The sequence below is a fragment of the Clarias gariepinus genome, chromosome 26 (genome assembly GCF_024256425.1).
Source record: "Clarias gariepinus isolate MV-2021 ecotype Netherlands chromosome 26, CGAR_prim_01v2, whole genome shotgun sequence".
NCBI classification, from domain to species: Eukaryota; Metazoa; Chordata; class Actinopteri; order Siluriformes; family Clariidae; genus Clarias; species Clarias gariepinus.
The window spans coordinates 11,288,634-11,306,418 of NC_071125.1; the positions used below are offsets into that span (position 1 = coordinate 11,288,634).

At 35.8% G+C, this 17,785-nt stretch overlaps 1 protein-coding gene across 8 annotated transcripts in view; it reads right to left on the reverse strand.

Moving 5' to 3' along the window:
* The window catches only part of mak (male germ cell-associated kinase), a 31,341-nt gene extending 14,590 nt beyond the window's left edge, over positions 1-16,751 (reverse strand). For 6 of the 8 annotated variants that reach the window (XR_008356445.1, XM_053488036.1, XM_053488037.1 and 3 more), the window contains exons 1-9: positions 16,673-16,751; positions 13,327-13,449; positions 10,252-10,306; positions 9,976-10,097; positions 7,773-7,855; positions 5,748-5,880; positions 4,359-4,530; positions 1,502-1,669; positions 515-775 (exon numbers count right to left, since the gene is read on the reverse strand). Coding sequence is in view for 7 of the 8 variants with exons in the window: in XM_053488036.1 (XP_053344011.1) it covers positions 515-775; positions 1,502-1,669; positions 4,359-4,530; positions 5,748-5,880; positions 7,773-7,855; positions 9,976-10,097; positions 10,252-10,306; positions 13,327-13,427 (1,095 nt within the window). In the remaining variant the exon portion in view is untranslated. Of the gene's footprint in view, positions 1-514; positions 776-1,501; positions 1,670-4,358; positions 4,531-5,747; positions 5,881-7,772; positions 7,856-8,187; positions 8,270-9,975; positions 10,098-10,251; positions 10,307-13,326; positions 13,450-16,672 lie in introns of those variants that run through there. The other 2 variants (XM_053488041.1, XM_053488039.1) reach the window with 2 other exon arrangements.
* Between the last annotated feature and the right edge of the window lie 1,034 nt (positions 16,752-17,785).

Consider the following 17,785-nt stretch of genomic DNA (forward strand, 5'->3'; position numbering starts at 1 on the left):
CGAAATTTCGCTGCATCCCTAATATATATATATATATATATATATATATATATATATATATATATATACATACATTGGTACATTCTTAAAAGAGGAATAATAATTGAATGCAGTGGCAAGCTCAGTAGCAACAAAAAGCATGGAAGCCCATTCAAGACCACTACCATAAAAAACTGCTAATTTTTTACCTAAGTGAAGAACAACAGTACATTCTGTTTTGGTTGTATATGTTAATTAAGACATTATATCCCTGATGTTTAAAAAATTCTTAGCAAAATACTGTATACTGTCAGCACCAGACACAATACTAAATCCAATAACATATAGTCTTCTGTATAGGTTCTGTTTCACTGCTTTACATCTGGGAATGTGGATAGATAATGATTCTAGATACATTGTCTGTCAGATGTGTCAATGTACAATGTGTATAACACAAATAAATGAGGGTCCAAAGGTCTGAGCATCTGTTTTTATTTCCCTTCGCTCTTGAGGATTTAGATTTTATGTCTTTTACCTTTTGTGTATGGAGTGCTAGAGGCTCAGCTTGGTGCTCTGCCTTAACAGGTGCTTGAGGTGGGAAGATCGTTTGCAGGGGCTGATGATAAGTCCTGCCTTGGATCTTGGCCTGAGAGGGCAGGGCTGGCTCAGAGGCCGATTTCAGCTCCGATTTGGTCATATTGGGATGAGCTGCTTTCACCTGTGACTTACGAAGGTCAGGAGTTTGACACTGTTGTCCCAGCACCTGGCCCACTTGGAAGTAGGGGTATCTGAGTGCCTGGGATGGTAAAAAAAAAAAAAAAAAAAAAAGTTTTCTCAGCCAAAACTGAGAATTGATTTTTGCTGTCAAAATGTTAAAATTAGTAGATTGTTTAAGAGAGACACATAATGATAGTTAGGCCTAGTGATTACCAATATAAAATGTTGAATCTAAAAAATATATTACTCTTACAACATGGATGCATTATTTTTTACTGGAATTTACACTGAAAATGACCAAAAACATACTGACAGTGATTTGGACTTGTATACATGCACTTGAGTTACCTTTCCGAAAGAGCAGTGTTTCCATTAGTGTGTGGAACACTGTTATGTCGAGAAACTTCTTAAACAATGAACCTCTCTAATGACACCTGCATGTCTGCATGCGCAAACACACTAATGGAATTACTGCTTTCTGTTACATGCCTGAGAGACTCTGGATCTTTAACAAGGACCCTTTCTAATGACATTGTTTGATTTACGCACACACACATGGTCACAATGTTATAATAAGCAGTACATGCACCCTCATATTTATTAACAAAGTGACGAACGCGCACTGAGACTGGGAGCATGGGAGACAATTACCCATAATCCCGCAGTGTGCGCAAGAGAGGAGCATGTGTAGTACTTGTATATTAAGCCCTCACTCGTTTATTAAGTTCAAATTTAATAAAAATTTGTAATGTACTAAGACACAAACATATTTTTATATTATATTTAGTACTAAGCATCTGTATACCTGCACAGCAGTCGGCCTCTTTTTTGGGTCCCAATGTAGTAAATCCTTCATTAGTATCAAAGCCTCTGTGCTGGCATTAGGTATGAGGGTTTTCAGAGGTGTGGGAACACACTGAGGAAAGCGGAAGTTCATTGCCGCAGCCAGCTGATGACCCTCCAGCCAGTCTGTCTGAATGTCCAGAGAAAATAAACACTGGAATTAACTAAACAATAAAGGAATTATTTATTCATTAATGCAATAACTTAAAGTTTTTAAACATAAAAAATAAGGACAAATAAAACAAACCAACAACCACTTACCATCTAATTTAGCCAAGTCTCAAACTTTATTCTTTTTGCCATTTTTGAACCTACAGTATATACACTGCCTGACACAAAAAAAGTCACTGTTGCAGAAGGGACAAATTGTTGGCCTGCTATCAATCTTAATTGGATTAAGAAACCACAAACACATTTTTAAAACCCCTAAGTAAAGTGCTCAATTGTTGACATTGTACTGTAAAAGAACAGTTTTTTCTACAATGTTTAGTGAAATTGCGTTGTATAAAAAATAACTTTCCCTAAGACAACCACTTATTATAATTCAAATTCAAATTCTATTTGTCACATACACAGCCATGCACAGTATAATATGCAGTGAAATGCTTACTACTTAATACGCCTGTGACCTAAAAAAAAAAAAGGGCTTCTCTGCGAGTATAAATTGTACTCGCAAGTGCAATAAATAAAAAAATTAAGTTTTTAAATAAAGAACTAAAATATGAAATAAGAGAAAATTATACAAATTTAGTAACCTTTTAGCTGAAAAATCTATATAAATAAAAACATTATTTAGTTACTCGCGCTTTTCATTCATATAGTACAGTGGAGGACCTAAAACCACTTACTCATCTTTTATATCGCTTTATCCTGTATTCAGGGTCGCGGGGACCTGGAACCTATCCCAGGAGGCTTAAGGCACAAGGTACATCCTGGACAGGGTGCCAATCCATCGCAGGGCACACACACACATTCTCATTCACACACACACTGTGAATGTCTAATTAGCCTAATCTACATGTCTTTAGACTGTGGGAGAAAACCGGAGTACCCGGAGGAAACCCACCAAACACGGGGAGAACATGCAAACTCCATGCACACAGAGCCGGTAATTCAACCTGGCCGGGAATCGAACCCGGACCCTGGAGGTGCAAGGCGACAGTGCTAACCACTCCACCACTGTGCCGCTGACCTCAGAAAAATTTCTGTCTGTATGCCTGCCTGTCTGTCTGTCTATATTTCTGTATATCTGTATGTCTGTCCAGACTATTTTGTCACAGCATCAATCAAAACTGGCTCGACAGAATATAATAAAACTTTGCCAGTCCTTTAGTATTTGCCTGAGGTTAAATCAATGCAATAAATTAACTAAAAATGTTGAGGAGAAGAGATGTTATAAGCAGTTTTGTGCCAGATTACCTCAACGCCATCACTCTTTTGGACGAATATAGCAATTGTGCCTTAAATAGGACGTGGCTATACGCGTCACTCAACAAAGCCAATCAATGCAGCAGCTTACCATAAATATACAGAGTATGCGGGAAACACAGATATGACCATGACAAAGCTCCCAAATCATTATAAAACACAAACAAACACACATTATCAACCCCTTTGTCCTGCTGACATTTTGGAGGAGGTGGTTTATTTGGCACCAGTTCTTCAGATTTCTAATCTCCTCCAGGTAGGCCTTCTCATTGATTTCAGTGTTGTTAGCAAACTTGATGGTGGTGGAGTTGGTAGTTGCCACACAGTCATACATGTACAACGAGTACAGGAGGGGTCTCAGGACATAACCCTGGGGAGCTTCAGTGTTGAGGGTAAGACAGACTAAAACATATTAGGAATAAGGAAGTTGGAAATCCACTGAAACAGACATGGAGTCCCAGGTGCTCCATCTTGGTAGTGAGTGTGGAGGTAATTACAGTACTGCATGTTGAACTGTAGTTAACAAACATCATTTTAACATAATTCCTCTTCCTACTGTCTAGGTGAGTGATGTGTAAAATAGGTGAGAGATGACATTATCTGTTGATCGCTAAGCAAACTGTAATGGGTCCAGTCTGTCAGGCAGTGAAGAAACCACCAGTTCAAAGCACTTCATCATGATGCTCGCATTGTTAGCATTGTTACCTTTCTACGCTTGCTTCGAGGCATGGAACATGTAGATGTTGTTATTGTTCTAAGTCACTGCCACAGGCTTCCAGAGTTAATCTGTTGGAGCTGTGATTCTAGTTTCCTCACATAGCACTGCTTCGCCTCCCTCATTGCTTTGTGAACGTTGTATGGTGCAGCCTTGTACAAGTCCTACGTTATAGACGGCGGGTAAGATCTCAGAATGTAGCAGAGGGTTTTATCCACCCAAGGCTTCTGATTGGGAACTGTTCTGATGGCCATTTTTTGCACGGTATCATTTATTTATTTCCCTCTTAATCCAACCACTGCTTTCGTAAATATGTTGATGTCATCAGTGCAGCGGCGTAACATATCCAAGTCATCGAGTGCGTCATGTAGGGTGGCTACGATTGGTGCGTCCAGCCCGCAAACTCCCTCTGAGCCGGAGCTTCCTGTTTAAGCTTTTGTTTATACTCTGACATGAGAAAGATGGCAGCAAGGTCGGATTTCCGGATCATTACAAGTGTATTTTTGCACCTTCATACAAGTATGCAGACATTCTAATATACAGTATGCTGACAGTGGGAAATAAGACCTCACACCAATATAAAAAAAACAGGGATGCCAATGATGATCGCTACAAATTAGTCACTGAAGCAGAGTCTTCTCTAAGACATCAGTTTTTGGCTTACATATTCAATTACCTTCTTCACTGTGCCAAGGACCTGGCAGATCTTGAAGATCTCATCGACCTCGCTGTTGCCAGGAAATAGAGGGCGTAAGGTATAGAGCTCTGCCATAATGCAGCCCACTGCCCACATGTCTATAGGAGAGCTATAAACAGATGACCTCAAAAGCACCTCTGGAGCTCGATACCTGCATGCACACACACAATATTTTTTCTGCTGGACTTAAACGTAAAGAAAGTGCATATTAATATTTAGGATTAATCCATGAGTGAAATTCTCAAGTGAGATTTTCTTTTATCCATACCTGGGCCAAAAACTAAAATTGCCCCTTACCCTTTGTTAAAGATATGTCGACTATTTTACTTTTAAAAGGGCAATATTATGCATAATTCAGTTTTGGTCATTTTGAGGACTCTCATTGGTCTTTATTGTGTTACCATGCAAAAAGAACATGGAAAAATGTTTACTTCATTTTCTTATTTAAATGTTTTTATACTTTTTATTTATTTACCAAAGATGATGGGTACCAAAATAATAAATAAATAAATAGAAAATGTGTTAAAACCCTCCACTAGCTTGGGGTTCAGCTCTGCCCTGACGTCACCATTTTATTTATGGCCAACTTGTGTTGTGAATTAAGCATTAGATATTCACAGCGTGACAAAAACAGCAAAACATGCCCTGTTGGTTTATGGTCATAAAAACCGCAAACTCTCTCTGTTTAGTACTAAGGAAGTAAAGAAGCTTTAAGTGACAATTTTCCTACTCATAAATTGTATCTGACAAAAATCTGAAAAAAAAAAATTTTAAAGCTGGTTTTACATCACAACTAACACTCAACGTGGACCGCGACTCAACTACATGCTGAAGCTGTGCACTTGAAGTTTAGCATGTTGTCAATATGTCCCAGAGAATCTGTGTTTTCTTGCTATTAATAGTGACAGATACTAGCTAGAGTAAACAAAAGTGAAGTTTTAATACAGTCACCAAGAACTTGTATGGATAAGTTAAATCGTTACTTGCCACCTTCAGTTTTAACTTGTATGATCAAATCGATAATAAGATGTAACTTATATGGCACTATGGCACTATATATATATATATATATATATATATATATATATTATAAGGATAGGGCTGGCATTAGTTTAATAAGCTGTAATGTACAGAAAAGCACTATAGAGTGTATTGGTGTAAAATCAGCATAATATGTTAATAGGTCTGCTATACAAAAGTGGCACATTTTTGCTGTATTAGGTTTCTTTTAGTCTATGTCCTGTGATGTTTAATTTAGCTTTAGTATAAGATCTCTGAAATCAGGACATACATGTATGTATCATATCTTTATGATCTGCTGCTCATTTAGCCTATGTCTCCATGAGAAGAAAAAGAAAGCTCTCTCACCATCGTGTGGAGACATAATCTGTATAGGGAGGCTGAGAACGGATCTCTCTGGCAAGACCAAAGTCTGCTACTTTCACCAGTTCAGGACCCATACAAAGCAGATTCTCTGGTTTTATGTCCCGATGAAAAAATCCTGAATCAGCAAAGCAATTTACAAATCACAATTAGCAGCAGCCATGACAAAGTGTATGTATTTCAACAATATAATTACAAAAATAAAGTAATGCAGTATAATTAAACTTGGCACATGATACTCAGGAACATCAGAGAACAAACACAGGGACTGTTTCTCCATAAAATGACAAAGTGTTTCTCCACAAACAATAACTCCAAAATGCCTAACAACAATAAGAGAAAATATGAACTGAATAAAGTCACCCATGAGAGTGTAGGTGACATCCCAGCTCAAAGCTGGGAGTAAAAGCAAAAAATTTTGTTTTTTTTTCTTTCATCAATTGTTCAAAGTTGGTTGGTTCAAAGCACCCAATAAATCCAAATGTTAATAAGGGTAAAAATACTTTTTAATTGATAGGTTTTTATTTGTTTTATAAATTCCAATGGTATTTTGCTATTTTATGGTTATGTGGAAGGCTAAAGGTACAGTATTAATATATAATGCTTTGAAGCAGTAGAGGTTTGTAAACTTGACATAGTAATTAGAAATTCTCAAAAATCACTATACTGTTGAAGTCAGAAGTTTACAGTACATGCACTCAGGTTGAATTGATTTTTTAACCATGTTAGATTTTATGTTAAGAAACAATAGTTTTAGCAAGTCAGTTATGGCATCTTGCATCTACAATTCCCGGCCAGGCTCGATTCCCGTCTCTGTGTGCATGAAGTTTGCATGTTCTCCCTGTGCTTGGTGGGTTTCCTCTGGGTACTCCGGTTTTCTCCCACAGTCCAAAGATATGCAGGTTAGGCTAATTGGCGTTTTCAAATTGCCCGTAGTGTGTGAATGTGTGTGCCCTGCAATGGATTGGCACCCTGTCCAGGGTGTACCCCGCCTTGGCCCTAAGCCTCCTGGGATAGGCTCCAAGCTCCCCGTGACTCTGAATACAGGATAAAGCAGTATAGATGATGAGTGAGTGAGTGAGGGTTTACAGATAGAGTGTTTAATTTTAGTTATTCTTGGAAATCACTGTATCACAATTCCAGTGGTCAAACGTTTACAGACACTCAGTTAACTGAGCCATTGAACAGCTTGAAAAATTCTAAAAAAAAATTATGTCATGGCTAGAAGATTCTTATACTGTATCATTTGCCTCTATTAGTGATGTACCTGTAGGTGTATTTTAAGTCGAAGAACAAGTCGCATTTTCACACCATCCCAACTATGAAGCATGGGGTGGCATTATGTTGTGGGGGTGATTTGTTCCAGGAGAAACTGGTGCACTTCACAAAATAAATGGCATCATGAGAAAAGATGATTATGTGGATATATTTAAAAAACATTTCAAGACATCAGCCAGGAAATAAAGGCTTGTTCACAAATGTGTCTTCTAAATGGACGAAGACCCCGAGCATACTTCCGAATTTGTGGCAAAATGGTTTAAGGACAATAAGGTCAAGGTATTAAAGTGACCCTGTCCTGAATCCAATAGACATCTGTGGGCAGAACTGAACAACATGTGCAAACAACGAGGTCAAGAATCCTGACTCAATTACACCAGTTTTATAAGGAGGATTGGGCTAAAATTCCAGCAACTTATGGTATGAAGCTCATGAAAGGCTACCTGCTACATTTGATCCAAGTTAAATGATTTAAACCTCTGTGATAAAAGCTAAACTAAATTTTTCTCTACTACGGTATTATTCTGACAGTTCACATTCTTAAAATAAAGCAGTGATCCTAACTCACTTTTTATAATTCCTATTTTGTGAGGAATTGTACAACAATTTAAAAAAAATTGTTTAAATGTATTTGGCTAAGGTGTTTGTAAACTTCCGACTTCAACTTTAAGAGAAAGTTAAGGAAGGTCTAAGGAAAATTCAACTGAGGTTACAAAAATATTTTAATCTTACCATGCTTGTGCACAAATGCCAAACCAGAGAGCACTTGAAACATGATGTTCCTTATTTCATTTTCAGTGAATATCTTATTTTCTCTGATGGCAGAGCATTTGATGCGCATAAGAAGAGAGAAAAAAAGAAGTATAGAAAAGAATAATAAACGGAACTCCCAAAAACATCTCATCCATAGGTTGTGCAAGACAAGTGTTTAAAATGAACTCAGAAGTGAATTTTTCTAGTTTTTGTCTACACATATCAATTTGTAATTAAATATGTGCCTTATCAACGTCTGAGCCACTCAAACATTTAGTCACCAAATAGATAAAGAGAGAGTCTAGTCTTTTCCTAACCCATGAATGACTGCTTGGCTTTCACACAGATGTTCTTCTTTGTTAAGGAATATCACAGTGCTGAAACAATAACCTACCATGCTTATGAATAAATGATAGCCCCTGCAATATCTGAAAGGTTATGTTCCTGATGACTGACTCAGGAAACAACTTGTTTCTAGAGACAAGGAAATTAACACAGATGTCAAATGACTCTGGGATTAATTCTTAAGTGCTTTTTAATTTAAATGTAAGTGTTTACAGAGTATCAAAACATATAGCCAATAATTTTATATTATAAGGTTGAGCAATCGCTATGACTATCATGGTTTATGGTTTCATATAAAAATTAAGAAACACTCAGAAATAATTTTTTATTTGTTTTTGGCAGTTTAACGGAATTTGACAATGAAAAAGAATTACTACAAAACGTAATACTAGGGTTCGTAGGTTGTGTATGTGAAACCTACATGGTTTTCATGACAAATGACATAACTTAGTACATCTCAAAAATTACATCTCTCAAGAAAAGAGTTTTTTCCCTGTAATTTAACTCAAAAAGTTAAACTCATAATTTGGGAACATGTAAAATATTTAAAGCGTTTTTTTTTTTTTGTCACAGTTGATGAAATAAAAAAAATACAGTCTCTCAAAATATTTCATCTTGAGTAACTTATTATTCCTACAGTTTAAATACAGTCTATCTATCAGTCTACCTCAGTACATGATCCACAATCATGGGGGATACTGCTGACTTGACAGCTGTCTAGAGAACGATTGATACCCTCCACAAGGAGCATAAGTCACCGAAGGTTATTGCTGAAAAGGCTGGCTGTTCACATGGTGCTAAAGTATAACAATGCATATTCATGGAAAGTTGACTGGAAGGGGAAATGTGAAGGAATTGTACAAGCAAAAAGGATGACCGTCACCTTAAGAAGACTGTTTAAGATTTAAGGAAAGTTTCATAAAGCAGAATCCAAGCTGCCTAAAGTCCAGTGTGCTTTCCACTGTTAGTGATAAGTTCTATGTTTTCTGTTGTTAATTGTCCACTGTGTAATCATGTCCAGATTACTTCAGGCTTCCAAGCTGCTGACAAGCTTTCTGGAGATGACCATTTCCTTTTCCAGTAGCACCTGCTCACAACTACCATTTACTGCATTGCTGACCATGATATCAGTAGGCTTGATCAGCTAACCAGAAACCCCATAAAGAATCTATGGGGTATCATCAAGTGGAACATGAGAAACACCTCAACCAACAATACGGACAGCTGGTATCAAAGTAACCTAGTCTTCAGTAATAACTCAGGAGTGTCACAGGATGGTTGCCTCCATGCCATGCATTTATGCTAAAGGAGCCCTAACCAAGTAGTATAGCAGTAACCTACTATATAGTGTATACTGTAAGTGAAGTCTCAAAATCTGGTTATTTTTGTATTGTAAATCTCCTAGGAAATATTCAAATATTTTGAGGTACTAGATTTTTGATGAGCTGTATATTGCGATTTTTCTTCATGAGCTGTATTTCACGTTACATGTAATGAATCTAAAAAATATGAGTTTCACTTTTGAATTAAATTACATAAAAAAATCTTTTTTTAAATATTTTGGTTTTTTTACAACTTAAAAAACACAAGAAGAGTAAGCTTGTCATTTAAACTTTATCATCAAAGTCAATCATTAACATCAATGATGCCTTTAAGAATAAGCCTTGATAAATGTTTATGTACTGTAGTTGTTGTGCAATTTTTCATGAATGTCTTACTGTATGCCATCTGGCCCTATCAACACTGCCAAATGTTGATAAAATATAAAACTACCTCCTTTATATGCAGTGAGAAAAGTCAAGGGTCATTCTTTAAAATTTACAACACTGCTTCATACCTGTTTTTCATCAGCTGGTAAAGATTCTCTTTCATGTACTCAAAAATAAAGTACAACTGGTCATTTTCTCTGATTACTTCTTTTAGTTTCACCACGTTGGCATGATTCAGTTTCTTTAGCGACTGAAACACACCAATAAATATTTTAAATGTTTTACTCAATGCAAATTTGATAACATTATAATAGGAATCAGAATACTGTAAATATTATTTTAATGCATTGTGCTATTGAACTGATCATAGGATTAAGATATCATATTCCTGGTCTATTTTGTACCTTTACTTCTCTTAGGTTCATACACTCCTCCCAGGAGTAGAACTTCCTCTTCATTCTGTGAAACAGAAAAAATGGACAAATACTATTCTATTACTTCATTAGCAACAGCAGAACACATGATTGTTAAATTTGGAAAGGCAGGTTTTGTAAAACCTTTCCTCAAGTAATCACAACAGTCAATATATGTTATGGGGAAGTTAACATTAAAGACTGTAGGTTTTTCTGCATTCACACATGACACCGTCATAACTTTCTATGAGGTTAAGCTTATCATTTTGGCAATGTGTTTTTGTTTGTTTTGTTTATTTATTATTATTATTTTTTTTTAAATCCTATATTTACCTACGTTTACCGCTTGCAAAAAATAATAATAACTACACAGTCATAATTATCCCTAACTAGCACATTTCACCTGAGATATTATCACCAAGAACTGTGTCAGCAGAAATAAACATTACCCTTACAGAACACATACATCTGACCGCAGTCTATCAGATACAGTATATGAAGTTATATTAGCAAGATGTGGCACAGACTGTGTTTGCTGATTATTAATACTCTATGTCACCATGACTAGCACTAATCAAAAATGCCAAACAGGGGATGGTTGGAGAATCAAAATTGTATCGCCCAGCCACTTTACAGATAGGCCTCGTTAACTCCAACCTTTATTTATTTAGGTTGGACCTTTCAAACTGAAAATTTATCACTAATCCAATGTAAAAAACAACAATGACATCCAAATATAGATTATATATTTACTTTAGAACTGAGGATGTACTTTATTGGGAAAATGAGCACAACGCATCAGAAGATATCCGTCATTGCTCATAAGACAGTATAAATAGAAGGCCAACACTCTGAGGCCAATATTGCCATGCCAACACACAAACTGATTAGAGCCTGTAGTAACTGTAGTAATAGCTTCAGTGTAGCAAACTAGTGAAAGCATTCAATTTTTACTTAGGAAATAGTACTAAGTAAAAATACAAGTGATAAACAGTAAAAACTCCACACTACAACCAGTTTTACTAGGAGCACTAACAAAAATTCCAGGCTCTAGTACAAAATGTTGGGTCCAACGTTGCCATGTATAACACAGATTCCCTGCAAGAGTTAGTAACTAAGAGCTAGTGTATGCAGGGACATACGCCTGACTGCAGGTACAATAAGAGTTAGGTAACCCAAAGCATGTTGTAGTGATATTGTGCATTTGTTGATGTTACACCAAGGTGACATAGGCCTGTGCACTTTCACTCCTTCTTTCACCATCACTGGAGTATCATTTTGCATGGTAACTGTTTGTTCTGGACAGCAACAGTGTCTCAAAGGGTCATTTATAATTCAGCTTACTTACCCCTGTTGAAAGAAGACACATGGTGTGGACTACTTTGTGCTCTGATCAGCACTGGATATACTGATACTTATTAAAATTATGAGGTTAATATAGGGGATGATACTGATGACCAGTACGTGGTGTGTTGATTACTGTTGATAACATAGTTATTTACATACTGTATGTTGTTTATTTCTGTACAGAGTGGAGATTCCCTAGAAGTGTTTGCTTGACATCCTTTGCAGCACTATAACTACTATTGAATCTGGAAGTCTTATTTTGACATTCATCTGTTTATGCAATCCATGTATTAATAAAAAATAAAAAATCCATTACAGTTCTGATGGGATTTTGTGCAAGATCAAAAACTTAATAAATGGCAAAAATACACATACTAAATCACAGTTAATGTATAATAAACCACCATTATTTTACCATAAACACATTTACAACTCTTTATTGCAAACTTCTTCTTCACAGCCAAAGATGAATATGACCTTTCCTGATAACAAAACCTAATCTATTTCTTACATAGATTAAAATTATTTTCCAGATTGCTTCAACACTTATTGGTTTTCTTTAATTAACATGTGTTCTCTACAAAACATTTAGAATGCTTCACCTGGTTTATATCATCCCAAAGTTTTCTTAAGTGATGTATCTACTGAGGTTACTTTACTGTTACACTGATGTGCTTGCATTTCAGCAACCAATTTATCCAACTCAAGGTTTGCTAAGAAACTAGAATGTACAAAAATGTCATGGATGTCTTGACTTTACTAAGGGCCCAAACCTGTTCCAGCTTGACAAGAGCACTGTGCACAAAGTGAGCTCAGTGAAGACAAGGATTGCTAAAGTTGTATTTCAAAAAATTGCATGTCCTACACAGAGCCCTAACATCAACCTCACTGAAGAGCTTTGGAAGGAATTTGAATGCTGTGTGCCAAGCCACTTTGCCTGACATCAGTGCCTCACCCTACTAATGCTTTTGTGGCTGAATGTGCAAAAGTTCCGACATCCAGCTTCCAAGATTAAAGGGAAAACCTTTACTGAAGACTGGGCGTTATTATAGCAGCACAGGAGCTACCTACACTACATTAATATGCACACAGTAGTTTAAATGACATGAAACAAGCATGGTCATGGTCATCAGGTCTCCACATACTCTTTGCCATATAGTTATGGTACAGTAGCTTTTTATTTTTTCTTTGTTTTATTTAACATTATCATTAAAAAAATATCTTCTTTTTTAGTCGACATTTTATAGCCCAGACTGTTTTTAGGCTTAAGCATGTGTATACAGGTGTTGGAGACACATTAGACCTCTGTCTCTAACACTTCTGTTATCTTTTATTATATATAAGCAACGTCAGATGCAAAGGACATACGCCTGACTGCAGGTACAATAAGAGTTAGGTAACCCAAAGCATGTTGTAGTGATATTGTTCATTTGTTAATGTTACACCAAGGTGACATAGGCCTGTGCACTTTTACTCCTTCTTTCACCATCACTGGAGTATCATGTAGGTAATTTCAGAAAATCAAGTCTAACAGCTAACTTAGTGGGTAAATATAAAAAATTTAATATATAATAATAATAATAAAAAAATAATAAAAATATTATTTAAAATACAATTAAAAAACTATCTTGATAACTGCAACTGCACTGCATACTGCAAAAGTTCTGGTAACACAAAACTATGCAGCAGCGACTGAACCACATAAATCTTTATTTGTACCTTTTGATGGCCACAAGCTCGCCAGACTCATTGTTTCTGCCCATAAGCACACTGCCATAGGTGCCATCCCCCAGCTGCTTCAGAGTGGTATAGCGGTTCATCTTTGTTGATGCAGCTTCCTCCCTTTCCCAGATGGAAAAGAATACAGATGGTCACAGATCAAATCACACATGTACTGTAAGACTGTAATAATCAGGTTATCTCCTACAACTGTAAAGACAAATATATTTATAAATTTTATAAACTACCAGCTGGTTATTTAAAATGATATTATCATCAACTGTTATATACTGTATATGTATGCATGTATGTATGTATGTATATGTAAAAATATACACACTACCAGTCAAAACTTTGAACACAACTTCTAATTCCATTGTCTTTTTTGATTTTAAATTTTTCTACGCTGTAAAACTATTCTGAAGGCATCCAACATATTGAATAACCTCCTCTAAACAGTTGATATCGAGATGTGTCAACTACTTTTGCTCTGTAAATCCTTCATACCAGCTCTAATTTGAGGTGCTGTTAATTGGTGATTTTCAGAGCTGGTAACCCTAAATGAACTTCTCCTCTGCAGCAAAGTTCTTTGCTTTCCTGGGATGGTCTTCATGAGTCCCGGTTTCTTCGTGTTGCTTAATAGGTTTTTTAAATGCACTTGAAAATGCTGTTCTTGCAAGAACTATTCCAGAACAGCTGACCTTCAATAATGTTGTTTACACCAAATTAAGACCCTATTATTCGAATGTTGCAGCAGAAATCGAGATTGTTAGACCAGGCAATGTTTTCCAATCTTCTTATCTGCTTTAAGGTTCAATAGGTTGTGCATTCAGAGATGCTCTTTGGCATACCTCAGTTGTAACAAGATCTTATTTGAATTAATGTTGCATGTCTGTCAGATCAAACCAGTCTGGCCATTCTCCTTTGACCTCTGGCATTAACAAGGCATTTTCACCCAGAGACCTACTGCTGCTCACTGGATTATCTCGATTTCAGAACATTCTCTGTAAACCCTAAAAAATGGTTGTGCATTAAAAGCCCAGTAGATCAGCAGCTTCAGAAATAATCAGACCAGGCCACCTGGTAACAACAACCATGCCACATTGAAATCACTTAAATCATCTTTCTTACCTATTCTGATGCTGTATTTAACCTACAGCTCGACCATCTTGACCATGTCTACATACACAGTTACTGTACTACCATGTGATTAGTTGATTAGATATTTCAGTTGAACCTGTGTACCTACTAGACTGTGTACCTACTACACAGTAAGTGTACAGTATGTATATATTTAAAGCATGTCAAAAAATTTAATATTTATTATATATATCATTATCAGAGACGCGCACAAGTATGATTAGGAAAGTTCTATGAAGGGCTACTGTGTGAGACAATTTTCTCTCTCTCTCTCTCACATACACACACACACACACACACATACACACACACACACACACACATACACACACACACACACACACACACACAGAGGAGTCACTGTTGTAAATTAAAAATAAAATAAATTAACCTGCACTTTAACTTTAAAAAGCATCACGAGCAGTGTTTCCGTTAGTGTGTGTTTATATATATATATATATATATATATATATATATATATATACAGTATATATATATATATACACACACTAGATTCATTACATATCAAGTGGCATATTTCAAGCCTTTTTTTATTTAGATAATTATGGCTTACAGGCCATCAAAAACAAAAAAATTCAGTATCTCAAAATATTACAATAGAGTGGAACCTTGAATTGAGTGTCCAAGCAAGGGATTATAGGTAATCATCTCCCATGCTCAGTCTCAGTGTGTGCACATCACTCGTATATTAAACATCTGTGCATTTTTTTAATTTCGTGTCCAAGTGTAGTGACTGTTCTTTAGTAACTGTACTGCAACAAATGTTTGTATGAATTAATTTATTATGACTATTTTGGGTTGTGGAACCAATTATCAGTTTCTGTTATTTCTTAGGAGGAAATTAGTTTTTTTGTGCTTTGATATACAAGCACACTTCCAGAATAAATTATACTCGCAATCCAAGGTTTATCTGTATTTCCCAAGATCAATCAAAAACGGATTTACAATACAGAAATGTGTTTATTTATTCACTTAATACTTAATCATGGCTATTTTAACATGAATTGCTGCATCAATGGAGGCAATCAATGGAAGCAATCTGTGTGGCACTGCTGAGGCATTGTGAAGACCATTGCTTTATTAGAAATCTTTAGCTCATCTGAATTGTTGGGATGGGTTTTTCTCAATCTTCCTCTTGACAGTGTACCAATATTTAAAACAGGCATGATTCAGAGAATATGAAAAAGATTTATGTCACGTTCAGAAAGGAAATACATTTTCACTGTTGGACAAATTCTACATTTAATTAAGCTGGGTGAATGAGCACAGATGGAGAGTAGGATTTTGAGCCATTATAATGCTGTCAGTTCCTGATCAGCCTGATCTTCTAATTGGATTTGAAACCAGATTAGATTTTTTGTTTCTGTACCTGTTCCACTGCCTATTTTTCTTTTTATACCAGAGTGAAATAATCAACTTTTTATTAGGATTATGAAAAAAACATCCAGCACATGTGATTATTTATATTCTTTACAGTGGCAAAGTTAAATAAATAACCAGATATACTTCAACAACTTGGAAATGTATAATAATAATAATAATAATAATAATAATAATATTTTTCCTGTAATGAAACTTTTGTCAGGTTGAGTACGTCTTTGCAAACATAAAGTAACAAAACACGCACTTTATTCTCACCTTGTGTTTTACACGGCAGAGGATTAAGGCAGTCTGTAATGGTTTTCAACACTACACTGACTGAGCAAGCCATAGTCGGTTAGAAACATGTATTAGTAGTGTTCTCAAGGTTGATTAATGATGTTATCTAGCACATCATTTATATAAGGTTAAACTTGAAACTGGTAAACAATTTGCTTTAAGTTTATACAAGAAAGTTGCTGTTGTCTACCATGACTACAGTAATTGGTTTCTATTGATTTAAGAGAGATTACATGATGCAAAGCATGGAAGCATTACATAAAAGACAAGGTTCCAGTCTGTGCCGCTAAAACCTGACTCTTGGCAAATGGCTAATCGTAACCACTAATTGACTACTATAAGTAATTCTACATTATTTTTATTAATGTATTTAAAATGTGAAGCCATTACACCAAACTAAAGCCACAGGACTAGATAATCGCGTTAAGCTTGTCTGAGACAGCAACAATGTAACGGCTAACTCAGTGATTCAGTGGTTTCAACAGGCCTATGGTTTAACTGATATGATGATATTTTTGTAACTCACCGCCTTTTCCGTTGTCTGGGTAAGACGATAGTGAAGTTCGTGTGTAAGATAGGGGTAAATTTGCTCGTCTGTCCTGAAAAGGCGTGTACCACTGTCTCCATGGCAACGATGACTTTCAACACACTGCGTCACGTGGACGGACAGGGATTGTGGGATATGTTGTTTGCTACTTTCAAAACGACTCGGAGATTTGTGTATAACTGGATTTACTGTTTTTAAAAGCTGCTTTTAGATTAAAATGAATACGCATTATGTAACTCGCTAAGAAAAGGCGAAAATCTAGTTTGTATAGCCCATAAATCATCTTGTTTGTTTAAAACGTAAAACACTCCGAACATTTCAGTATTCACATTTTATAACGACGTTAAAAATGTCTCAAGATGACCGGCAGGTGGAGCCACTACTGCAAACAAAACTAGTCAAATCTACCCCAGGACTTTGAGCACAATGGTCGCTGCTTCTTGGAACTTCTCAGTTATACCTGGCTGCTTTTGACTAGCTGCAGCCTGGAGAGTATTTTGGTCTTTATTTTGTATAAATCATCTGCAATGCAAATAGGTAAGTATACTCTTTAGTCTATGCATATAAATAAATCATCTAGGTCTAGTGGTTCTAATAAAAATTAAGTTATAATACTTATCGAAACAAGGAACTTAAAAACTTTAGGTTTAATGATGAAATAACCACTATTAGTAATATATTTTTGCTTCAGTGAATAGGTTAGGCCCTATTCCTTATAGATTAGCCTTCTTTAGGATCTAGGAACATTTTATAATAAAACAAAGTATTAGTAGTAATATTCATAATAATAAAAATCTGTTTGCTGAAAACACCAAGCACAAATATTAGGGCTGGTTAAATAACTACATGTGCAGTAATGTGGCTTAATTAGCGCATAATTAATTAATTAAAATCATACATATAAGCAATTAATTAAATTAATAATTAATTCCCAAGCCTCAAGGTACCGTGCTCTTCTGTCTGTGTGGTAGTACCACTGTTAGTCGCTAGGGTTAAAATTTTTTTTCAATATTTTTTTTTTTCCCAAGCTATTGAAAACCAGTTTGCATTAGCTCAAGTGGTATTTTTGTAGAAAGGTAAAGTTTTTTTGCT